The sequence below is a fragment of the Hyaena hyaena genome, unplaced genomic scaffold (assembly GCF_003009895.1).
Source record: "Hyaena hyaena isolate Hyena2069 unplaced genomic scaffold, ASM300989v1 scaffold_828, whole genome shotgun sequence".
Classification (NCBI taxonomy): domain Eukaryota; kingdom Metazoa; phylum Chordata; class Mammalia; order Carnivora; family Hyaenidae; genus Hyaena; species Hyaena hyaena.
Window position 1 is genome coordinate 800,404 of NW_024081462.1, and position 26,177 is coordinate 826,580.

Consider the following 26,177-nt stretch of genomic DNA (forward strand, 5'->3'; position numbering starts at 1 on the left):
AAATGAGTTCTTTAAAGTATGTTAATAATGTAACATTAATTTAAGCTAACACTTACTCCAGGAACTGGAGTATTAGACACCAGGGCTCATATACGAATAGGAAAGTGTCCCCCTTGCTCTGAAGATACTCATTATCAAATACAGTCAAAATAAAAGGCTCCTCAGTCCCTAACTTGAATCCAGTTAAAATGATGGATACTAAAATCGTTGAAGATATTTTTACTGCCTCCTAATAAACTGCAAGCTGATGTCACATGTCTAAATGTTTTAAATACTTTTATTGAGGTCTACTTGACATATAACATTATATTAGTTTCAGGTGTACAACATAATGATTTGATATTTATATACATTGTGATATTTGTATACATCTCAGCAACTTTCAAATACAGAGTAGTGTTATTAACTATAGTCACCATGCTGTACATTACATCCCCAAGGACTAATTTATTTTATAACTGGGAGCTTGGCCCTTTTGACCGTCGTCATCCATTTTGCCCACCCTTCCCCCTGCTTCTGTTCTTTGTTATTTTTGAATTTGGTTCCTTTGTTGGCTTGTTTGGGATTTATTTGTTTGTTTGTTTATTCTGAGAGAGAGTAGGCATGGGAGCTGGGGGGTTGGGCAGAGAGGCAGAGGGAAAGAGTCCCAAGCAGGCTCGCACTTTCAGCACAGAGCCCTACAGGGCTTGAACTCCTGAACCATGAGGTCATGACCTGAGCAGAAAGCAAGAGTTAGACGCTTAACTGACTAAGCCACCCAGGTGCCCCTGAGTTGTTTTTTTTGTTTGTTTATTTGTTTTTTGAGGTTTTTTTTGATTCCACATGTGAGATCATATAGTGTTTGTCTTTCTCTGTATAAGTCTCTGAAAACTTATTTCACTTAGCATAATGCCCTCACAGTCCATCCATGTTGTTGCAAATGACAAGATTTCACTCTTTTTTTATGACTGAATAATATTCTATTGTGTATACAAAACACATTTTCTTTATCCATTCATCCAATGATGGGACATTTAGGTTGTTTTCATATCTTGGCTACTGTAAATAATGCTGCAATGAATATAATCTAATTTTTTTCTTTTAACTTGGATGAAGTAAGACCTGTAAACTTGTAAGTCCCACTCCCTTGTTCTCTTTAAGCCCTTACACATACTTTTTTAAAAAAGAAGAACATCTCTTACCTCCTGGGACCTGCTCCATGAAGATTTTGATGAAACCATTCTCACTGAAAGAGCCCAGATACTGGACAATATTTTTATGTTTCAGATGCTTATGCAATGCTATTTCTTCATGTAGGGGCTGGGAGTATCTGAAAGACATGCATATATTGATGAGCTAATTATGTAGCCAGATTTTAGTGTATAAATTTAAGCAATACAAATTGAAAACATCAGTTAAATATATATAAAGTAAAAATGACTATCTAAAGCCTTTATTTCTCATAACATAAATTCTGTGAAGTTGAAGTGGTAGTGGGTAGAATCTGTGGGGAAATGTGTCAGGCACTGATCTGAGCCTATTGTATGTACTCATTTCTCACAACAACCTTAGGAGAAGGTACTTTTAAGATGCCCATTTTACAGATGAGGAAATTAATTCACCAAGAGATGACTAACCTACCCAAGATCTTAAAGAAAGCTAATAAGTAACAGATAGTAGCCCAGGAAAATTGAACACACCCATATAGGTCATTGTCTACATTAAATGACTTCGTATTCCACTTGCCTCATAACATAACTCTAATATTATAGGAGACTCTGGCCCAGGAAGATAAAAATTTCAAATAATTTTCATTTTCATTCTAGGGCTTACTGAAAGCTCCAGCAACTCTTCTTCTTCTTTTTTTTTAATTTTTTTTTTCCAGTGTTCATTTATTTTTGAGAGAAAGAGGCAGAGTGAGAACAGGGGAGGGGCAGAGAGAGAGGGAGACACAGAATCTGCAGCAGGCTCCAGGCTCTGAGCTGTCAGCACAGAGCTTGACGCAGGGCTCAAATCCATGAACCGTGACATGGTGACCTGAGCCAAAGTTGGACACTCAACCGACTGAGCCACCCAGACACCCCTCCAGCAACTTTTCTTTAGAAAACATAAAACCATTTAAATTCTGACTCCTTGAGCTCCTTATAAATCCTCATCCCTACTGGGTCTATCAGTTCTATTATATCAGGATTTTTTTTTTTAACTCAATCCTAACCTGGTCCCCATGCTGAAAGGCCAGCATTAAACCAGACTTCAAAATCATGTACCTGATGCGTGTTGCTTTATCAGATTATACAATGAAAGTGTTTTATATTTCTGGAACAGACAAAACAAACGTTTTGATGATTATCTAAAGTACTATAAAGCCTGTAGACTATTAGCAATCTTAAATACTATTATATTACATATTTATATCATATTAATATGATTATTGTATAACTAACTACGGTAGGGTGTTAGAGACTCAAAGCTATTCTCTAATATTTTTTCTGTTGTACAATGGAGGTTACAGGTATGAAAGGCACTAGCCACTAAAACCTAAACCACAAACCTGATGCTTCATTTGCTTTAGTACTACGTGAAAGAAATGGTTAGATCTTACAATGGCAAGTCCATAAAAACAGAATGGATTTTCTTGAATGCCAATAACAAATTCTAGAATTGGTTAGTATTGAATAATACTATTTTCATGAGGATTTTCAGGATAAGCTACAAAGCTAAAGCAATTAGCAGGTTACAAAAACCCAAATTCATAATTTAAACAAACTTTTATAATCTGTATATTACTCAGGATGCTGCCAACAAGAACAAAAAATTGACTTGTTAGTTTAGATCTTTTACTCATTTTATTTTTCTTTAGAACTGCTCTAGGAAGTATAAAGGTAGGTATTATACTGAACCCCTTAACAGGTTATCAGTTAGTGACTATTCCATTTTGATAACAGAGAGAGACAACATGAGAAATAATGGTATAGAGTATAACCAATAAGATATTTAGATTATGAATCTCAGGACAGTTGTATGTAAGTTACTTTTTCCATAGTATTTAAGACCTTTTATTAACATTAGTTAATAAGATTGCTCTTGATATGCATGAGATAACTTAGTAGCAAATATTGGGTCTATTCTACAGATTTAGGTCATCAGGATGACTAAATAATCTGAAGCAAGTGATTAATTCAGTTTATGATGAACCATAGGGGTCCCACCTCCTTGAAAATCAACCATGAATGTTTAAATGTAAGATTCTGGAAAAGGAAATCCGCTACTCCCCTGTCCCCTCCAATATGTAGTAACCAAAGGATAACTTCAAAGTTATAATAATAGTCAAGATTCATCCTAGCTGAGAATAAGAACTCTTCTCCAATATGACATTGATTGGTGACACTCAGCAGTTCTCACTAAGTGAAAGAGTAAGTGCCAAGCACCGAATAAGCATGAAATTACAATTTGTTCAAGTCAATAAGCAATGCTTATCTATAGGAATTATAAGAAAATCTCATTTCTTCTCTATTAGCTATGACAATGAAAGAAGTGGTATAGGTAATCAGAGATATTTAGACATACTTAGCTTTGAAAAAGTATTGATCCATATGTGTTTCCAGAGCACCTGCTCTGAGTCAAATTCCCACTATATCCATCTAAACCAATGCTTCCCAGCCCTGGGCAGACATTTCACGTGGAAGGATTTTTACAAAATATCAATGCGTATGTGCCACCCTAGAATTTGGTGGGATAAGGCCTGAGCATCAAGCATTTTTTAAAGTTCCCCAGCTGCCTCTAATATGCAGCGGGGTAGAGAATAATTGATCTAAATAAATAGTTCAGACATGTGTAGAATGTTAGAGGAGGAATTCAATCTGAAAATAACAACTAGTTGAGACAGATTATGAATCCACCACCACCTCTCTGCTACAACTACTCTGATTCTCTAACAAGTGTTTTTAAAGTGTGAATGAAACACAGAAGCAACTGTTTCCATTGCTATGATCTTTCATTCCAGATGGCCATGTGTAGTGAATGCTGGATCATGTATTATTCACATGCATCCTATTATCTTAGCAATTGTCCTTTAGAACTGCTGTCTTTTTACATGCAACGTCAAAAGCTCTCCAGGGCACATAGATAGAAATACCTTTGTGTGTTGTATGGCACAATAACATGACAGATGTCACCTTTTCTTTTGTAGGTGACAAGAAGATGCCCTGTGCCAGCTATTTAAGAGAAGCACTTGTCATGCAAGTGTTTTCAAACAACTCACATGATGCCAAATGCATTGCTACAGAATAGGACCTTTGTTGCTGTGCTTTATGTATGTACACTGGTGGATGAATAAACTTAAGTTACAAAGGTGATTTGATTTTATTTTAAAGTTTTTACTTATTTATTTTGAGGAGGACGAAGGAACAGACAGAGAAGGATAGTGACAGAATCCTAAGCAGGTTCTGCAATGTCAGTGCAGAGCCCGACATGGGGCTTGAATTCACAAATCATGAGATCATGATCTGAGCCAAAATCAAGTGTCATATTCTTAACTGACTGAGCCACCCATGTGCCCCATTTGTTAGTATTTTTTTATATAATTTTTTTTAATGTTTTATTTATTTCTGAGAGAGAGAGAGATAGCATGAACAGGGGAGGGTCAGAGAGAGCGGGAAACACAGAATCTGAAACAGGCTCCGGGCTCTGAGCTGGCTGTTAGCACAGAGCCCGACATGGGGCTCGAACCCACAAACCCTGAGATCATGACCTGAGCCAAAGTCAGACACTTAACCGAGCCACCCAGGCGCCCCCCCCGCCATTTGTTAGTATTTTTGATTGCTAGCATTTCTTTTGATTCTTATTTAGGTTTTCTATCTCTGCTTACACTCGCGTGCTATCTACCCATTAGAGCCCTTGGCATATTAAAGTTGTTTTAAATTCCTGGTCTGATAATTCCAACATCCCTGCCGTATCTCAATCTGTCTCTTCAAACTGTGTTTGTGCCTTTTAGTATGCCTTGTAATTTTTGTTGGAAGTCAGTCATGATGTATTAGGTAAAAGGAATTCTGGGAGGGGAAGCATACTATAGTCTCATGTTTAGGTTTCAGTTTCTTTCTTTCTTTTCTCTTTTTTTTTTTTTAATGTTTTATTTATTTCTAGGAGAGAGAGAGAGACAGCGTGAGCAGGGGAGGGTCAGAGAGAGAGGGAGTCACAGACTGAAACAGGCTCCAGGCTCTGAGCTGGCTGTCAGCACAGATCCCGATGCGGGGCCCGAACCCACGAACCGCGAGATCATGACCTCAGCGAAAGTCAGACGCTTAACCGACTAAGCCACCCAGGCGCCCCATAGGTTTCAGTTTCTTAAAGAGCCTGTGCCCCCAGGCTATGAGCCTCACAAATGATTTGCAGACCTCTCCTGCCCATTCCCCTGCTGCCCTCAGCTGGGACAGGATGGCTATAGTGGGCAGGAGTCAGGTTATTTCCTTTCTCCTGGCTGGTTAGGCTCTGGTAACACTGTCATAGGTTAGGCCCTCGTAAAAATAGTCTTTTTGAGAGGGCAGGCCTTGTTAGGAAGAGTAGATTTCAAAATAGTTACTCTCCCTCTTCCCCCTGCTGGAAACACAAGGAAGTTTTTCTCCAATATTATTGTGATGATCTAGTAGGGCTCCTGGAGGCAAAATTCACCAAGTATGCAACCCCATCATGACTGTCTTTCCAAATTTGGGGGCAGTGGCTGGTCCTGTGACCTCACTTCTCCAATGAGTCCAGGAAGAGCTGTTGGTTTCTCAGTTTGGTCAGCTTACCACTGACAGAGGGATGACTTCCAAGCTCCGTAGATGCTGGATTGTACACTGGAATTTCTGGTTCAAACCACTGCTGATCATGCTTACTCCCCATCTATCTGCCTAACGAATCAACCATTCTCCGACATAACTGAGCCCAGTACACACAGGCCATCATCTTTTCTACTCGTTAAAAGTTCTGTCCTTGTCACCTAAGAGAGACCATATTCCCCACCAGAGAGTTGTGCTTGAGTCACTGAGTAACGAAGCAGCTAAATCTTACAGGGGGATGATTAAAACACTGGAGTTTTCAGACAGAGTTTCATTAGTTAGAATATCACCAAAATATTGTCTAAAATGCCATCAACACCCAGAATACCTTGAAAACAGCTTTTATTAGCCACAAGTACTGTACCTGCTATCTCTTTCTGGGATTTCCTTTATAGCGATTCTGACTTGGTTGCTCAGGTCTCGGCCTGCGTAGACTATCCCATAAGTGCCTTTTCCTAAAACCACTCTGTCTCCATTCTCATCATATTCGTAGTCATACTACAAAGAGAAAAAATGGGGACGGGAGGTTGAGGCGTTAGTTGCATTTTACACTTTAAATTATACAGTTTAAATTTTCCAAGAGAATTTTCCTTATTTTATCACATGGGTTTAACAAGCAAAACAATCTGATGAAGTTCTAAGCAACAGCTTCAAGAACCAAAACCTAGACACTCCCAACAGAAAGCAGGTGGTGTGTTCATGTTTTCACAATTGCTACGAACACAGTGGGGACTATATATTTAAATCTATAAAAGTATTTCTTCAAAAGCCCACTTGGATTCTTCTACCTACTCAATCCTATTTTTCATAGATCTTGGAAATGAGTGTGATTAGCAATAATGTCTAGCAATATCTATTACATCCAATTAATCTTTCTTTTACTTCTCAGTTTTTAGTACTGTCCAAGCATTTCATACTCTGCCAAGAAAATAAGTTCCTTGAAAGAAAGGCTTTGGGCAAGCAGAAAATTTTTGAGGTCCTCATCATTGACAATAATAAAGTAAGGATTGTTTTTCTTTTACCCCCAATTCTCCAAGACCAAAATAACATTTTAAAAATGAAAGGTAGGAGGAAAATTTCCTCTTTGGTGTGAAAGGAAGTATCTACAGCCCTAAACCCCAAGCTGCCAAGTGTCTCAGTCAACTATGGAAAACTGGATCAAAATAAGAGGGGTTTAGACAGTATTTGGTAGAGACCTCCTGAAACCTGGAGGAGGCATCCCAAAACACCCATTTTTGGTTTCAGACTGGAATTACTAAATTGAGGGCCACCAAAAGGTCAAGCCGTAACTCTAGAAACCCAGTGTAAAACTACATAGAACAGGAGAGAACATAGAACAAGCTCTTTCCACTGCCTACATTTTGCTAGAGTGTAAAACTCCACAGCTGGATTCAACTCAAAAAAGGGTTTAAGTTGGCCATTAAAAAAAAAAAAAAAAAGATTTCTAACCTTTATAAGTCGGCAAACTTTTTGTTTCTGTATGTTTCTTTTTCTTTTTATTATTCATTAAAACTAACATATAATGTTGTATTAGTTTCAGGCATATAAAACAGTGACTCAATAATTCTATACATTTCTCAGTGCTCATCAGGGTAAGTGTACTCTTATTTTCCTTTATCTATTTCACCCATCCCTCATCCACATTCCCCTCTGGCAACCACCAGTTTGTTCTCTTAGGTTTTTTGTTCATGTCTTTTTCCCTTTGTTTGCTTTGTTTCTTAAATTCCACATATGAGTCAAATCATATGGGTACTTATCTTTGTGACTTATTTCACTTAGCATTTTGTGCTCTAGATCCATCTATGTTGTTGCAAATGGCAAGATTTCATTCTTTTTATGGCTGAGTAATATTCTATTATAATATATATCATCTATCAGTGAACACGTGGGTTACTTCCATACTTGGAATAAACTTAGGGGTGCATGTATTTTTTTGAATTAGTGTTTTCATTTTCTTTGGATAAATACCCAGTAGTGGAATTACTGAATCATACAGTAATTACATTTTTTTTTTTGAGAAACCTCTGTTTTCCACAGTGATTCCACCAGTTTGGATTCCTACCTAACAGTACACAAGGGTTCCTTTTGCTCCACATCCTCACCAACCTTGTTATTTCTCGTGTTTTTTTATTTTAGCCATTCTGACAGGTGTGAAGTGATATTTTATGGTAGTTTTGATTTGCATTTCCCTGATGATGAGTGATGTTGAGCTTCTTTTTGCCATCTGGATGTTTTCTTTGGAGAAACATCTGTTCAGCTCCTCTGCCCATTTTTTAATTGGATTATTTGTGGTTTTTTTGGTGTTGAGTTGTATAAGTTCTTCATATGTTTTGGATATTAACCCTTTATCAGACATATTATTTAAAAACTCTTCTTCTATTCAGTGGGTTGCCTTTTTGTTTTACTGATGGTTTCCTCTGCTGTGCAGAAGCTTTTTAGTTTGGTGTAGTCTCAATAGTTTACTTATGCTTTTGTTTCCTTTGCCAGAGAAGACATTTCTAGAAAAGTGTTCCTATGGCTGATGATAAAAAATTACTGCCTATGTTTTCTTCTAGGAGTTTTATGGCTTCAGATCTCACACTTAGGTCTATAATCTATTTTGAGTTTATATTTGTGTATGGTGTGAGAAAAGGGTCCTGTTTCATTCTTCTGCTATCCAGTTTTCCCAGCACCATTTGTTGAAGACATTATCTTTTCCCCATTGTATATTCTTGCCTCCTTAGTCTTAGATTAATTGACCATATCAGCAGGGGTTAATTCTGGGCTCTTTACTGTGTTCCAATAATCTATGTGTTTATTTTTGTGCCAGTACCGTACTGTTTTGATTACAGTTTTACAGTATTATCTTGAAACCTGGGATTGTGATACATCCAGCCTTGTTCGTCTTTTTCAAGATTTCTTTGGCTATTTAGTCAGAGTGGCTAAAATGAGCAAATCAGAGAACTCTAGATGCTGGCGAGGATGTGGAGAAACGGGCACCCTCCTACACTGTTGGTGGGAATGTAAACTGGTACAGCCCCTCTGGAAAACAGTGTGGAGGTTCCTCAGGAAACTAACAGTTGAACTCCCCTATGACCCAGCAATAGCACTGCTAGGAATTTACCCTGCTTGGAATACAGGAGTGCTGAAGCACAGGGGCACATGTACCCCAATGTTCACAGCAGCACTCTCAACAATAGCTAAAACATGGAAAGAGCCTAAGTGTCCATCAACGGACGAATGGATCAAGAAGATGTGGTTTATCTATACCATGGAATACTACATGGCAGTGAGAAACAATGAAATCTAGCCATGTATAGCAACATGGATGGACCTTGAGGGTGTTATGCTAAGAGAAATAAGTCAGGCAGAGAAGGACAAATAACATATGTTTGCATGTATAGGAGGATTAGGAGGAACTTAACTGAGGACCATGGGGGAGAAGAAGGGGGGAAATGGTGGGGGAAAGGGAGAGAGGCAAACCATGAGAGACTCTTGAATGCTGAGAAACATACTGAGGACTGATGGATGTGGGAGGGAGGGGGGAGATGGGCATGGAGGAGGGCACTTGGGGGAATGAGCACTGGGTGTTATATGGAAACCAATTTGACAATAAACTATTTGTAAAAAAAATAAATAAAATGATATTAAGAGTGGTTCAAAAAAATTTCTTTGGCTATTTGGGGCCTTTTGTGGTTCTATATATATTTTAATATTACTTGTTCTATTTCTATAAAAAATGGTATAGGGGCGCCTGGGTAGCTCAGTTTGTTAAGTGTCTGGCTCTTGATTTTGGCTCAGGTCACGATCTCACAGTTTGTAAGTTCAAGCCCCACATCAGGATCTACACTGGCAGTGTGGAGACTGCTTGGAATTCTCTGTCTTCCTCTCTACCTCCCCTGTTCATTCTCTCTTTCTCAAAATAAATAAAACTTAAAAAAAATTTTAATATGGGTATTAATAGGAATTGCATTAAATCTGAGGATTGTTTTGGGTAGTAAGGACATTTTAATAATTTTGGTTCTTCCAATCAATGAGCACAGCATATCTTTGTGTTATCTTTAATTTCTTCATCAAGTGTTTTATAGTTTTTGGAGTACAGGTTTTTCAGTTCCTTGGTTAAATGTTTTCGTAGGTATTTTTTTTTTGATGAAATTGTAAATGCAATTGTTTTCTTAATTTCTCTTTCTGCTACTTATTAGTGTACAGAAATGCAGATTTCTGTATATTAATTTTGTATCCCATGACTTTACTGAATACATTTATCAGTTGTAGTAGTTTGTGAGTTGTTTGTTTGTTTGTGGTTTTTTGGGGGGAAGTCTATAGGGTTTTCTATATACAGTATCATGACATATACAAATACTGAAAGTTTTACTTCTTCCTTACCGATGCCTTTTATTTCTTTATGTTGTCTAATTGCTGTGTAGGACTTTAATAATATGCTAAAAGAAAGTGGTGAGAGTAGACATCCTTGTCTTATTCCTGACCTTAGGGGAAAAGCTTTCATTTTTTTCACCATTGACAGTGATGTTAACTGTCGGTTTTTCATATACGGCTTTATTATGTTAAAGTATGTTCCCTCTAAACCTACTTTGTTGGGGTTTTTTTATCATGAATGGATGCTGTACTTTTGTCATATGTTTTTTCTGCATTTTGTTGAAATGGTCATATTTTTATCCTTCCTTTTATTGATGTGATGTATCATGTTGAAAAAAAATTTTAATGTATTGTTGGATTTGGCTTGCTAATATTTTGTTGAGGATTCTTGCATCTTTTTTTTTTAATTTTTTTTTTTTTTTGATGAGTCTGGCTAAAGGCTTATAAATTTTGTTGATCTTTTTGAAGAACCAGCTCCTGGTTTCACTGATTTGTTCTATTGTATTTTTTAGTCTCTACCTCATTTATTTCTGCTCTAATCTTTATTATTTCCCCCTACTGGCTTTGGGATTTTTTTTCTAGTTCCTTTAAATGTAAGGTTAGGTTGTTTGTTTGAAATATTCTTGCTTCTTGAAGTAGGCCTGTATTGTGATAACCTTCCCTCTCTGAATAGGTTTTGATGCATCCCAAAGATTTTGGACTGTTGTATTTTCATTTGTCTCTGTGTATTTTTTTATTTCCTCTTTGATTTATTTGTTGACCCATTCATTGTTTACTGGTAGGTTATTTAGCAACCAGGTATTGGTATTCTTTTCCAGATTTTTTTCTTGTGATTGATTTCTAGTTTCATATCATTGTGGTCAGAAAAGACGCATGATATGATTTCAATTTTTTTAATTTACTGAGACTTATTTTGTGGCCTAAGGTGATCTATTCAGGAGAATGCTCTGTGCGATCTTTAAAAAATATGCATTCTGCTTTTGGAGGGTGAAATGTTTTAAATATATGTTAGGTCCATTTGGTACAATGTCTCATGCAAAGCCACTGTTTCTTTGTTGATTTTCTGTCTAACTGATCTATCCATTGATGTAAGTGGGATGTTAAAGTCCTGTACTATTATTGTGTTACTGTCAATATCTTCCTTTATGTCTGTTAATAGTTGCTTTATGTATTTAGGTGCTCAGTGTTGGGTGCATAAGTATTTACAATTTTATATCCTCTTGTTGGATTGTCCCCTTTACCATTATGTAGTATCCTTATTTGTCTTGTTACAGCCTTTGTTTTAGTCTACTTAGGCTGATAGAAGTACTGTTACCTCAGCTTTCCTTTTGCTCCAATTTGCACAGTAAATATTTTTCTATTCCTTCATCTTCAATCTCCAGGTGTCATTAGGTCTGAAGTGAGTTTCTGGTAGGCAACATATAAATGTGCCTTGCTTTTTTATCCATCCAGTCACTGCCTTGACTGCAGCATTTAATCCATTTACGTTCAAACTATTTAGGTATGTACTTATTGCCATTTTGTTACTTGTTTTATGGTTGTTTTTGTAGTTCTCTGTTCCTTTTTTCTTTTGTTCTCTTCCCCTGGAGTTTGGTGGCTTTCTTTAGTGATATGTTTAGATTCCTTTCTCTTTAGTGTCTGTGTATCTATTTCAGGTTTTTGATTTGTGATTACCATTAAGTTCATATATAACACCTTATGTATACAGCAGTCCTATAATATTCAAGATACTAGAAAGTGGGTTCTGATATTGGCAATATGGTGGACTTGGTATCTGGCAAACTTTTTGCTAAAAACACCTACATAAAAAGAAAGTAGATATTTTTAAATACCTAGTAGGGCTTACAAAAATGTAAAGAAGACAGCTAGGAGCTAGAAATAAAGAGAAAAAGGAGCACTTGAGGAGTCATCATATCTGATGTCCCTACAGCCCAAGAGGTAGGTATGAGGGCTGGGCTTTCAGTCTCATTAATCATGGGCAGGGGTTGGCAAATGCTTTCTCTAAAGGGCAGAGATTGAATATTTTAAGATTTATGGGCCATATGATCTCTGTGGCAACTACTCAACTCTGCCATTGTAGCATGAACACAGCTAATCAATATATAAACAGAGGGACATGGTTGCGTTCCAATAAAACTTCATTTACCAAGGGTAGTAGCAGGGTGGATTTGGCCTTTGGGCTATAGTTTGTCAAGCCGTTCCCTGATACTTTAGTCTGAATGCCCATGAGGGGATAGGAAATGGGGCTTTGTGTCTATACCAGGTGAAGAGCTGGCATACCCAAAATCAGGGCCCATGAAGGGCTATAACTTGATGAACATGTAGATTAGAAAAAAGCCCATTACACTGGGAAACCAAAATAAAGCTCATCTGTCTTATACTGAGTTCTGGGTGGACAAAAACAAGTCTCCTTTGAATACTTTTAACCATAGGCTGATCCTCATGTAGGTTTAATTCAAATTTATACTTATCGTGATACTCATAGTTAGTCTTGAGCTTGGGACATCCCTGGAGTGCCAACAGAAACAAAGCAAAAATATTTTAAGGGAGGCTCCCTTCATATGGGCTATTTAGGATTCTCACTGACAGTACGTCATTGAAATTGAGCTCACATCCCAAAATTTTAAAACATATAAGGAAATAATTCTCCACCAGTGAGTCGGCTGATTTGACAAATATCAATCTCCCCAAACCTCCTAAAGTAAAAGAAACAAAAACTTTAAAATAAGTACAGGGGCGCCTGGGTGGCTCAGACGGTTAAGCATCCGACTTCAGCTCAGGTCATGACCTCATGGTTTGTGAGTTTGAGCTCCACATAGGGCTCTGTGCTGACAGCTCAAAGTCTAGAGCCTGCTTCAGATTCTCTTTCTCTCTCTCTTTCTCTTTCTCTCTGCCCCCACTCACTTTCTGTATCCCTCTCAAAACTAAATAAATATTTAAAAAATTTAAATAAGTACATTTAATATAAAGATATAAAACTGGAAATCAAAAAGCATGAGAAAAGGAGATGATACATTCTAAAAAAGGCCAGGCAGATCTAAGACAGAATCAAACATAACTTCCAAAAATTGAGCCCTAACTAGGAAAAAGAAAAATAAATTCACATGTAGATATGGTATAGGGAAATTACAAAATGAAAAGTAAACAGAAGGTCATAAAGATAGCAAAGATAAAAAGGACAGATTACCTGCAAAGGTCGTAATTAGATCACTCTGCAAACTCTCTAGGGTACACACACTTGACTTGAGGGACTACTGCCACGGAGGATAAGGAAAATGTGGTTTTAACATTACTAGGTTAGGTTTATTTATTTCCAACAGGTTTCTAAGCATTGATAGAAGACAATTAGTTGAATTCTCTTGGGGAAAACTATGCCTGATATCATGCCATGACTGAGTGAGCACTAACCTCCCTATCATGAACTCTTCTCTCTTCTCTGGAAGGGAGCCATCTTACTTTCCCATTGGCATCACTGTACATAATCACAAAGTACACAATGTATATACTCCAATGTGCATAAAAGAATATTCCTGTTCTGATGTCTAATGTACTGAAGATTGTCCTAGTCCAGGGCAGAAGACCAGACATGTTGTCAGGGTAAGGGAATGGGAGAAGGAATCTTTCAGCAATTTTCTCAAACTAGAAGATGAAACTGGGCTCCAGCAAAGAGGCAGTAAAAATAGTAAAAAACAAAAAATCCACCAGAAAGATCCCAAGTCTCCACACCAATTCCTGTGGCCCAGACTTCCATCATACTGTGCCATACATGCTAGAAATCTACCAGCCAGGACCCAGGCCAGGAGGAGGCAGGGCAGGGACCATCACCAAAGTAGCTCATCTTTGCTAGTGTGCCCCAGAAAGGACATAGAAACCTATACACTGAACCTAGTACTACCACCATCTTATATTATTATAATGCTTTATAATTAAAAAAAATTTTTTTTAGAGATTTTCTTTTTTTTTTTCAATGTTTTATTTATTTCTGAGAGAAAGAGAGAGAATGTGAGCAGAGGAGGGTCAGAGAGAGAGGGAGATACAGACTGAAACAGGCTCCAGGCTCTGAGCTGTCAGCACAGAGCCCAACACGCGGCCCGAACTCACAAACTGAGATCATGACCTGAGCTGAAGTCGGACGCTTAACCAACTGAGCCACCCAGGTGCCCCTAAAAAATTTTTAATGTTTATTTACTTTTGAGAGAGAAACAGAGTGTGAGAGGGGGAGGGGCAGAGAGGGAGACCTTGAATTTGAGAGAGGGAGAATCTGAAGCAGGCTCTAGGCTCCCAGTTGTCAGCACAGACCCTGACATAGGGCTCAAACCCATGAACCATGAGATCATAACCCAAGCCGAAGTCAGACGCTCAACTGACTGAGCCACCCAGGTGCCCCTATAATTTTTTTAATAAAGCTTATTTATATATTTTTGAGGGAGGGAGGGAGAGAGAGAGAGAGAGAGAGCGCACTCCGTGTTGTCAGTGCAAAGCCTGATGTGGGGCTTGAACTCACATACCATGAGATCATGACCTGAGCCAAAATCAAGAATCCGATGCTTAACCCACTGAGCCATGAAGGTGCCTCATGTAATGCTTTATAATTTAAAAGAAAAAAAATCAACTGTCAATAACCTATCTCATTTAAGAGTCATAATAAGCCTGTGTCATAGTAGGAAAAGTCTGTGATTAGCTTCAATTCACAAATGATCAGAAATACCTTTCCTAGTGAAAAAGAGCTGTGGTTTAAACCCAGCTCACAATTCAATATTCTTACCACTACCAATGTAGTAGGGGTGTTCTTACTTCTATTTCTAAACACCATTACTATAAATGTATTCCAGTGTGTCTTCAATAGGCACTGAACATCAATTCTCTTCTTTGGGTATCTGGTAGACATCTGGTGGCCCTCTTAGACTTCATTCTTTCCTTTCCCTTAGTCCCCATATCAAACTGATTGCCAAATGCTGTCAGGTACATCTGGCTCTTGCCTTGAATCAGGCCTTCCTTGCTTTTCTTCTATACTAATTCTACAGACTCTTACCTGGCCTTCCTGTCCCCTCCTCTCGTGTTGCCTTGTTCCTTGATCCATTCTCTACGAAGCTGGCAGTGGACTTTCCGAAGTCCAAAGTTCCAAAGTGAGCTGTCCATGTTTGTATTACTGCCTCTGCTTTATGGGTTTCTCGTTACTTTCAGAACCAAAGACAAACTCCTTAGCATGGCAGAAATGCCCTTCGGCTTCTTAGTGCGGCCTCTGTGGCCAAACTGCTCTCATCAATCTCCTCCAAAGACTCTCAGTGAGGCTCCTGAGATCTTTGTGCCTTTACACATGCTGTGCTTTCTACCTGGGTAATTATGCCTCATCTCTCAAAACCAAGCTCTAGGAAGCTTTCCTGAACTGTCCACCTGACCCTCAAAAGCTGGGCTACTTTCTGATCAGATGTATTCCAAGCCTTTCTGCCCTCCCTCATGCTTTTTTTTTTTTTTTTAATTTTTTTTATGTTTTATTTATTTCTAGGAGAGAGAGAGAGAGAGACAGCGTGAGCAGGGGAGGGTCAGAGAGAGAGGGAGTCACAGACTGAAACAGGCTCCAGGCTCTGAGCTGGCAGTCAGCACAGAGCCCAACGCGTGGCTCGAACCCACGAACCGCAAGATCATGACCTAAGCGAAAGTCGGACGCTTAACCGACTAAGCCACTCAGGCGCCCCCCCTCCCTCATGCTTTTGTCACTCTTCCTTCTCTTACTCAATCTGCATCTCAGTCTGGACTCTGAGCTTTGTGAGAACTGGGATTTATCTTTAATTGTTCTATCCCTGTATCTAGTTTGTAGGAGATGTTTAGTAAATATTTGCTTAACTAATTAATCAGGCTATAGAAAACTTGATGAGAACCTTTTTTTCTTTGTTTGTTTTATAAACCAGGTGCCAAAACAAAACACTGAAAGTTGGTATTGGTTTATTTTCGGTTGAAGGGAGTTTGGCCACACAGATATATCTAAATATAGTGTGCTGAAGAATATAGAAGTCTGCATGAAGCTGCTCAAGTTTTAGTTTCCCTCTGGATCTAAAGCATCAAAAGACTATTCTCTTTTAAAAGATTATGTATTAAGTATGGCAGTCAATTTCCTGTTGAACAAAGTGGTCATAGTAAAAGAAAAAAAGGAGTTTAATAAGGCCACAGGGACAAAATCATTCCAGTGAGTAACTGCTTCCTTGGTTTTTTAAATCTCTTCTTCCTATTCTTACTGTGTTGAGATATAAATTGAAAAGGCAGGTTTGAGGAGACTGGGCTGGCCTATAGGGACAGAGAACTATCTATGAGATAGCCAAAAAACTAGAGGAGCTGGGCTACAGGCCAAGGGAAAACAAGGTGTATTAAATTAGAAATATGGGAAAAGGTAGGGGTGGAGGAAAGAGTGGTTTAAAAAATAAAAGGTAAGATTACACTGCTTATATATTTTGCATCTATTTCTAGGCAATAGGAATTAGGTTGTTGCTAAGGGAAACAACTGCATTTCGAAGCAATGATGGGAATACTTCTAGAAGCATTCCTCTATTGTTGCCTGCCTAGAACAATCTAAGCCTGGTACTGGAAAGGGAATCCGCGTAGGAAGACAATACTGACAAGGACAAACAACAAGGTGGTGATTCACTTAGTTCTTGTGCTGTAAAGGGACCCACAGTAAAACAATCACCTTCTAAAAGGCTGTGCATTTCCCTCTGGTGCTTCATTACATTAAGTGAGTGGTCACCACAAAGACCCACATGGTATCTTCATTAATTTTCAGTCTGTATCGCCTTCTTTTTATGTAAATGTCAAAATGTTAACAATTATTAATAACACTAATAAAATGCTAAAACTGCTGTAGGTACAAATATCTAGTTTGATAGATCTCTTCTCCCTTTGGCTTTTACCCAAATACTACCTTCTCAATAAGCCGTTCCTGGCTTATTGGTCTGTACTTGCTTGCTCTCTTATCCTGTAACTACCTGAGCATTTTCCTGCTTACTTTTTCTCCTTAATACTGATTGTTTTCAAATATGCTATGTATTTTACTTATTTATCTTGTTTATTCTTGGTTTCTCACTAGAATGTAAGCTTAGTGAGGGCAGAGATTTTTCTGAATTTTTTTCTCTGCTGTATCCCTAGCACCTAGAATAGTATCTACCACTATCAGGTGTCGAATAAATATTAGTTGAGTGAATTGAATTTGTACCCATTCATGTAATATAAAGATGGTTTTAGGAATGCCTGGGTGACTCAGTTGGTTAAGCATCTGACTTCAGCTCAGGTCATGATCTCATGATTCGTGATCTTGAACCCTGTGTCAGGATCTGTACTGTATGGAAGCCTGGCATTCTCTCTCTACCTCTCTCTCTCTATTTCTTCCTCACTTGTGCTCTCTCTCTCTCAAAATAAATAAATAAGCTTTAAGAAAAAGACTATTTTAAGCTGAAAACATCTGAATAAAACTGCCTTAAAAACCTTATCCAAACTTCTCTTGCTGGCTTAAGCAAAGCATCTTGAAAACATAGCTGCCAATATCCCCTCTCTGGGAGATTTAGGACCATGGGGACCTGGATGAGAGAGTACATAAACAAAACCTTGCCAAAACTTCCTGTACCTTCCACTTGTTTGGTCATTAGTTTCCCACCATGTGCTTTTCCTTAGGTCCTATCAAGGACTTTTCTTAGTAGGATAAACAAACTTAACTCTAGGTGATCAGAAGCTACTTTGCATGCTCCTTACACATGAATACATGTTGTCTTTTCCTTGTTAAACTGTCTTTTGCAATTAATTTGCAGGCCCCCAATCATTGAACCTAAGTTGGTAGAGGAAAAAGTTGTTATTTCCTACCAACAGAATGAATGAGTAACGAATTGATACTCATATCATACAACAGCATGAGTGAAATGTTTTCTCAGACAGTGTAGTAAATGTGGGTGTTGAGTTTCAACATACAGATATGTAGAGAAATAGAAATAAAGAAGTGCCTGGGTGGCTCAGTCAGTTAAGCATGTGATTCTTGGTTTCAACAGAGGCCATGATCTCCCAGTGCGTGAGATCAAGCCCCACATTGGGCTCTGTACTGACAGCGCAGAGCCTGCTTGGAATTCTCTCTCCCCCTCTGTCTGCCCCTCCCCCACATGCGTGTGCACACACACACTCTCTCAAAATAAATAAATAAAGTTTAAAAAATAGAAATGTAATGTTAAAGAAAAACAAACCAATGTGAATCTAATGATTCCAAATTGATTTAAATGAATTCTAAACCATAATTCACTGTTAATGTTTGTGAGGGAAATCATCAGAAAAGGAAATGGTAAGGTATTTTATCATTCTGCAGATGTTTAAATCAAAGGAAAACGTTCTTTTTATCTTGCTTGTCTCCACTTCACCCAACAAGGGGTCAATTTTCTCTTTATGCATATTGGAAAGTAGGTATAAACAAGTTCACAGGGTCACATGCCATGATTACTTCAGGTTTATGTCAGTCATAGGCCCATTTTGGGAAAACAATGAGGTATAAATGAGTGTAAGAAAAAGAGGGTAGAGAGGAAAAGGGAGGGATGGAGGAGAAAGAGAATGAGGTACGGAGAGATAGAATAGATGTATGTGTTTGGGGGAGGAGTGAGAAGGGAGATATAACACATTTTGTATCGAGGACCAAAAGGACCTCAGTAATTTGTATCTAGTTTTTCCTTCCAGGAAATAAAAAGAGAAAGAGATGAAAAGAGAAAGGTCAATAATGCCTGGTTTATGATATGCAGCTGGATTATGGCGTTCATTCTTTCACGGACTTACATTGATGGAACCGCTTTCAAGCCAGTATCATAGCACCTGCTCTGTCCCTTCCAATCCATGGCCCTCTCCCCACAGCTTCAGATATAAACAATTCCAGCTTTATCACACCCTACCTCCAAACTCTTCCACACCTCTGATCTGATTGAACTACTTCTGCTTGGATGCCTCATACCGTGTGAGACTATGTGATGAAAAAGGAGACAGAGCCTAAGCCCTGCCCTGGGATGTTCAGTCTGGTGCAGGCTATCAAACTACAATGCAATTAAGAAGAGCTGGGGCAGGGAAGTAGGCAGAAATGCTAGGAGAGCAGAGAGAAGTGAGAGCCGCTGTTGAGAAATGATTCAAAGAAAAACATGACACTTGACTTGCATCTCAAGAAAATTAGGCTGTAGTCACCAGGTCGGACAAAGAAGAAAAAGCATGTGGAGTTGGGCGTCTGCAGGTCAAATCTAGGGGCAGGAAAGCTGGGCCTTCCAGAAAATGGAAAAGAGTTGGGCAATCCCAGCCCACTCGGCAGAAAGGAAAGGCTGTGTTATAGCCAGAGGGTTGAGAACATGATAGCCATGATAACCTTCTTTTACAAAGAGTAGCATCAAAGGTTTTTAATGAGGGGAGTCACAGGATTAAATCGCGTGAGAGATCTCTCTTATGATGACAGAGATGCATACTGACAGCAGGAAAGAGATGAGGCCACAGGAGAAGTGGTGAAGACCTGAGATGGGGGAATAACAGACAGGATGAGGTAAAGGGGCTAGAGGGGTGACTCGGTGTGAGGAGGAAGAGAGGCGGAGCAGAGGTTTCTCCCAGGGGGCTGCCTTGGGTTACTAGGCATGCCCTTGCGTTAGTAGAAATATGGAAGGCTGGGGCGCCTGGGTGGCTTAGTCGGTTAAGCGTCTGACTCTCTCTTCGGTCATGATCTCACAGTTCGTGGGTTCGAGCCCCGCGTCGGGCTCTGTGCTGACTGCCAGCTCAGAGCCTGGAGCCTGTTTCAGAGTCTGTGACTCCCTCTCTCTCTGACCCTCCCCTGCTCACGCTCTCTCTCTCTCCTAGAAATAAATAAAACATTTTAAAAAAATTAAAAAAAAAAAAAAAGAAATATGGAAGGCTGAGAGAACAATAGTAAGGACTGCAGCTGGTAAGTAGTAAAACTCTTATGGTTAACTATAATCAACTGTGCAATGATTTCAATATAAATTTACTGATTAAATTATTTAAAGTAAGGATTCATTGCCTGTCCCTGTCAAAATACATCCTAGAGTCGAAAGACATGGACTTGAATCAAAAGAAGCTGTTTCTTTTTCCCTTTAAAAGCAGAAAAGTCCTCTGAGAGGTGGTACTGACCTATATTTGAAATTCCCTTGCAGAGTTTGTACTAATCTTGAGAAATTATACACATTTGAGCTAGGAAAAGATATAGTTATTATATAGTAATGATGACTTCAGGAATAGAATTTAGTGATTCATCACTTACATAAAACACCCAGTGTTCATTCCAACAAGTGCCCTCCTTAATGCGCATCACCTATTTAGCCCATCCCCCCAACCCCCTCCACTCCAGCAACCCTCAGTTTCTCCTCTGTATTTATGAGTCTTATGGTTTGCCTCCCTCTCTGTTTTTATCTTATTTTTGCTTTCTTTCCCCTATGTTCACCTATTTTGTTTCTTAAATTCCACATGAGTGAATATCTAAGAAATATAATCATGATGTTATCTTAAATTATGTGAAAATACAAGTTCAGGCTACTTAATAACTCCTATTGTAAAGGTGCTCTGGCTACAAAGGGACATTCAGTGAGAGGAAGAGTGAAGAGGGATGTCACCATGTGTGAAGCCCAGAACATCATTACAATCTCTGTGTGCATTTCTATTGTGTCCACAGAATACCACACCCCTCCAACACACAAATGTCAGCAATGTCTCTACTTGGGGTTTAATGGCAAACTAGCCCAAGCACTGAAAATAAGTATGCTTGAATTCACTATATATGCTATATAGTCCACTAGGAATATCGTAGAAAGCATTCTAGGTCATAGATTTTAAATTGTTCTGATAGAATGAGAAGGATAGAGTATAAGACTGTTTTTCTGACATTAAAAGAATAGCATCCCTGTACTTACTTGACAAGGGTGAGTGAGGAGCACTTTGATGAATCAGGAATACTGTATAAGCTGTTTTTTTGTGTGAGGTCAGCACAGCAGCACGGCAACTAAAACCCTTGGGCTATTCCTGAGAAGAAGCCTGAGCATTTATTTCCCTCCTTATTTGTTTGGTGAGTATTCTCAGTGCTCACAGTAGGATTGGCTGACCGGGAAGGGCCCCTCACACAGCCACCCTATTTATTACTGTGTCCAGATCAAAGGATCTTGATTCCATATCTTCTTGACAGCTCTTTAAAAAGTGATCTACTTACTTTTTTTACACTGTAGGAAACTGAGTCTTAGAAAACTCAGCTGGCAATGTTCATCCCAAATTCGAAGGCAATTAGAACTGGTAAAACTGGTAAAAGTGGCTCCTGGAGAAGAGTCTAGACTGCTGATTTAATCAATTAAGGAGCCCAAGCTGTCTCCTATGGTTACCACAGCCTGGCCATGCTATGTGTATTTTTGGTAAGATGGATTTAGTTCCTGAAAGGAGGGTATAAAGTAAAAGACAGCGATCACTGGCTTTTTAAAAAGCCAGCAATTTTATGACACTGCAGAGGAACTTTATGAATTTCCCAGTCCACTCACTTCATCATTTTGTATTTACTCATGGAAATGTTTCACTTCCATTGTCTTTGTTACCTTTTACCTTGGTAGTTGCTGTGTGTCAAGTGACTACATTTAAACCAAATAAAAACAGAGATAATGAGGAATAGTCAAAAAGCACTGATGCAGGAGCCTAGAAATCTAGTTCCTAATATAATACTTGAATAAGAAAATACAAAATTAAAACCTATACAAAAAATACAAAAAAATAACAAATAAAACCTATACAAATGAGCATCATCTATTACTCCTATAGACACCAAGCTAATGCATGGGGAAACATTTTTTCCCCCAAATTAGGTCTATCATCCTTGCACAACTTTAATGAAAGAGCCTCAGGCTTACCTACAAACATCAAAGCTATATTCAACTGCTAGATAATTACAGAACTTAACTCTAGACAGACTTAACACTTGGTTATTATATTTAAATTTTCTTTCAACTGCTACCCTACTACTTCAATGTTTTTATAAAAATTCTATTATGTGGGATGGCATTATCAAAGTGATCTGGTAAATAAGTATACCAGTCAGGCTGGTGCTCTACTTTCTTCTTTTCCACTTTAACATTAGAAAAGTAGGGGCACCTGGGTGGCTCAGTCAGCTAAGCCTCCAAATCTTGATTTTGGCTCTGGCCATGATCTCATGGTTCTTGGGTTCGAGCCCCATGTCAGTGCTGACAGCACAGAGACTGATTGGGATTCTCTCTCTCTCTCTCTCTCTCTGTCCATCCCCTGCTGGCTCTCTCTCTCTCTCAAAACTAAATAAATAAACATCAAAAAAAGAAATAGAAGTTTTAGTATTGCTTGGGTTCAGAATTTTGTTCCGAGTCTAACACTGAGAAGGACCGGGAGAAGAAGGTAGTCTGCTGCCAGGCCTGGAGGAATGCTAACTTTCATAAGATGCTCAAGCACGAAGGTCACCACTCCTGGGCCATGCCAGCACTAGGCCTCACAGTGACAAAGGCTCTTGATCACAGAGTAACCATGACAAAGAAAACGGACATGATCTAGAATAGGTGTCTACAGGGTCCTGTGTCCATGAGGCAGAAGTCAGAGAACTGGGTTGAGAGGAACGGCATTTCAGGTGATTTGAATTACCTCCTCTCTTTAGTCTATTAATCTGTCATTGTTCCAGGTCCTCTGTGCAGTATACAAAGCAGGGCCACAACCAGATGTGTCGTTCAGAATTTTCGCTGAATCTTGCTTGTTTGGATTGCATGTATTATCAGAGGAGAATAAAAATGTGAGGGTGCTGTGGCCCGTGCATTGAACATAATGAACCTCCTCACAGATAAAGCATAGTTACTAACTGATAAGGAAAACAAACAAACTCAGTATTCCCAGATAAGAGTTCTCCAATGTTTGCTCTTTAGCTCTTTTTTTAACAAAGCGTTCTAAAAGAACTTGGCTCTAGCATTAAGAAAAAGCTCACAGATTCTAGCTGGGCTCCCCACCCTTCACCACCACTTACATTGCCCCTGCTACATGCACGGACGCATTCGCGCGTGCACAGCTACCCCAGTAAGGCTTTAAACAGTTCTTTTTTTAAACAGCTGCAGAGAAACTTTGTAAAAGGGACATGAAGCCGAAGTCATTACCTCCAAGGAGTCACTTTCACAGTCGCCTTCCTCCGTGCTTCTCCCCTTCTCTTCAGTAATGGTGTTTACCATTTCAAAAAACCTACAACGAGAGTTGGTATGTGGTCACTCACTGTAAGTTCGATATTAAATATATGCCACGTATGTTCCAACATGACTTCAGAGCAAAAAAATGGGATTTAGAGACTTTATAAAATCAGGCAGTGAACAAACTATCAGTATCAGTGTGAAAAATGTGATTTTCCAAAAGGGAAAACACAGGTCGGTAGGATTATCTAGAAATTTCCAACCTAATGCCTCACTTCAAATAGTAATGTAACATATTATAGAATTAGAACAACGAGGCTAGACAAAGTCACAGAAACGTTAAGAATGTGGACTTAGATAGCAGGCCAAGATTGTATTTGTGTGATTTGGGGCAAGCTCCTCCAGCTCTCTCAGCATCACCCCTTCATTACAAAGTGGGCACTACACAAGTATCAAACTTAAAGGCTGTTATGAAGATGAGTTGATGTAGTTACTTGTAAAGTGCTCCGCAGACTTCACTCACTAAATATTAGCTATTATTATTCTGCTGATGTTAATATTCTTATTTAAAATGAGACTTAACAAAAATGCCCATATTCTGGAGTAGTGTCTCTAAATCCCAAGGAGACTATTTGATACAGTGTTGTATCAACATTTGATCTGAGATATTAAATTCTTTTGCCTCCAATATCATAAACATGGTGTCTAATAAAAACAACCTGCAAAACACTGTTGTGAATTAGGGATGGCTGGCTTATAGGTTTGTAAAAGAAGCCACTCCTCTTTTGGCGACATTTTCTTTGGGACTCTTCTTGTGAAGTTCTGTGTTTTTGTTTTTTCTGCTTTTTTGTTTTTTCTTTTTCTTGTAGAACATTTCAGAGCCAAGAAAAATCGTTACAGCAAGAAACAGATATTCCCCCTGTAATACTCACTGTGTCTAGTCTATTCAGAGGAGATGCTAAGGGTTCAGAGACTTGAAGCAAGGGAGGTACTATGAATAGGGGCTGATGATCTCACAGGTCAAGCTCTGCACTGCCAACCCAAGGGAAGGGCAGGTTATGTGGGGTAAGAAAAGTCTACTTACCACAACTCAGACCCTTTCTATCTCTGTACCTCTTTTCAATCCATCCACCATCTAACCATCCATCCACCCATCCATCCATCCAACACATACTCGTAGAGTGTCAATGAGGATCAAAAACTATTCTGGTCTTTGGGACTGTGACAAGGAACAAAATGGACAAAGCCCATTTGGGAGTTTGGAGCTTATCTCTGGAGTTTGTATGTGGTATCTACTCCCTGACTCTTCCGTTCTCTCTACACATTTCTTGGCAGTCAATGACAAGAAAAAGAGGCTCCCAAGCCTCATCAGAATAATAGTATGCTCTGATGAAGATTAAATATCCTGATGAGTTAAAGATAAAAGCAAATTCAACCAAGAGGAAGAAGAAAGTGAAAGACCTAAAAAAATTCTGGTTTTAAAGACAGACTTTAAGCTCTAGGGTAAAGACTTCCATCAGCTAGTCACACAAAGTTTTTCAACATGTACATCTCTAAGCAGAATATAATACAGTGGGATGGGAACACAATGTAGTTTTTAGGAACCTAGATTCTAGAGTCACATGTGCTTGTCCAAATCCCAGACTTTACATTTTTTAGCTATATATGGTTTTAAGCTCATTGAACTCTTCAAGACTCCATTTTTTAAAAAACTCTTCAATGGAGATATTAGTATTACCTACCTAAGTTTTTATTTGAAGATTAAAATAGATATTAGGTCCAGAGTAAGCACTCCATAAATCTTAGTTATAATGATCACAGAAACAAATCAGTAGCCTTGAAAATTTAAGCAGAAAAGTAGACCATACATGTGCTAGGAATTATTTATTTCCAAGTATTTTTACTCCATATTTTACAATAATAAAGACAAAACTATAGCCAAGAATTATGGATTAAACATTTTTTTCTTGTATCAAGATAAAAATGACCGACTATATACTGTAATCAGTATATTAGTTATTTACAACCGGGTCAAATAGTGATTCTTTGAATAAGCAAAATTTTAAGTGCAAGCTGGCTTTTGCCTGCACTTTGGTTTCTAAATTGTCACTCACATTTCAAGATCCTCACAGTCAGTCACTGTGCTCCAAGGGAACATGAAGTCCTTAGTTATTAGCCCAAGGGAAATATATACAGGGAGGTTAACACAAACACAGTCCAGTCGAGTCCATGGATTTTTGGATTACCTTTTATTGGTGTATATCAGCTAACTGGCTCTTAACTCAAGCTGCACCCCACTAGAAAATCCATCATAATTTCTTAGGGGTAGGGCCCAGGCAGTTTTTTAAATGCATCAATTGATTCTACTGCTAAGAGCCACTGTTGAGATTATTCTAAAGAATAATGGTGAGATTATTCAAAAGAATTCAAGAATGAAAATTTTGGTAATCACATATTGTAATAAGTGAGCACTTTAAAAACGAGACATAGTATTTGGCAATTAACCGGTAAGTCTTGGTTAATGTTTTGTTTTTGGAAAAATATATTATGACTAAGAAAAAGCTTGATTTATTAAAGAGTCCCCTCCCCCAATTCTCTGGTTGTTAAACATACCCCATAATTAAAAACGTTAGCCTAAATGAAATATTTACATAACCAGATGGCCATGAATTCCTTACAGGAGCTACACGCTCACTCATTAATTAAAAATAATGATCAGGTAAGAACAGTACTTTTACACATAAACAATGACTAATACGTACTTTTTACAATGAAGTTCTGTACAGAAATAGATTTGGAAATCGTCAGAATTATGAAGCACATAAAGAAAACAGCATCGTTCTTCAAATTTAGAAATACT

At 38.5% G+C, this 26,177-nt stretch overlaps 1 protein-coding gene across 1 annotated transcript in view; it reads right to left on the reverse strand.

The window, feature by feature from the left end:
• LOC120222015 (mitogen-activated protein kinase kinase kinase 5) overlaps positions 1-26,177 on the reverse strand; it is a 100,633-nt gene that overhangs the window by 42,381 nt on the left and 32,075 nt on the right. The window contains exons 7-10 of the mRNA XM_039219698.1: positions 26,080-26,175; positions 23,291-23,372; positions 6,160-6,293; positions 1,182-1,309 (exon numbers count right to left, since the gene is read on the reverse strand). Of these exons, the coding sequence (XP_039075629.1) occupies positions 1,182-1,309; positions 6,160-6,293; positions 23,291-23,372; positions 26,080-26,175 (440 nt within the window). The remainder of the gene's footprint in view (positions 1-1,181; positions 1,310-6,159; positions 6,294-23,290; positions 23,373-26,079; positions 26,176-26,177) is intronic.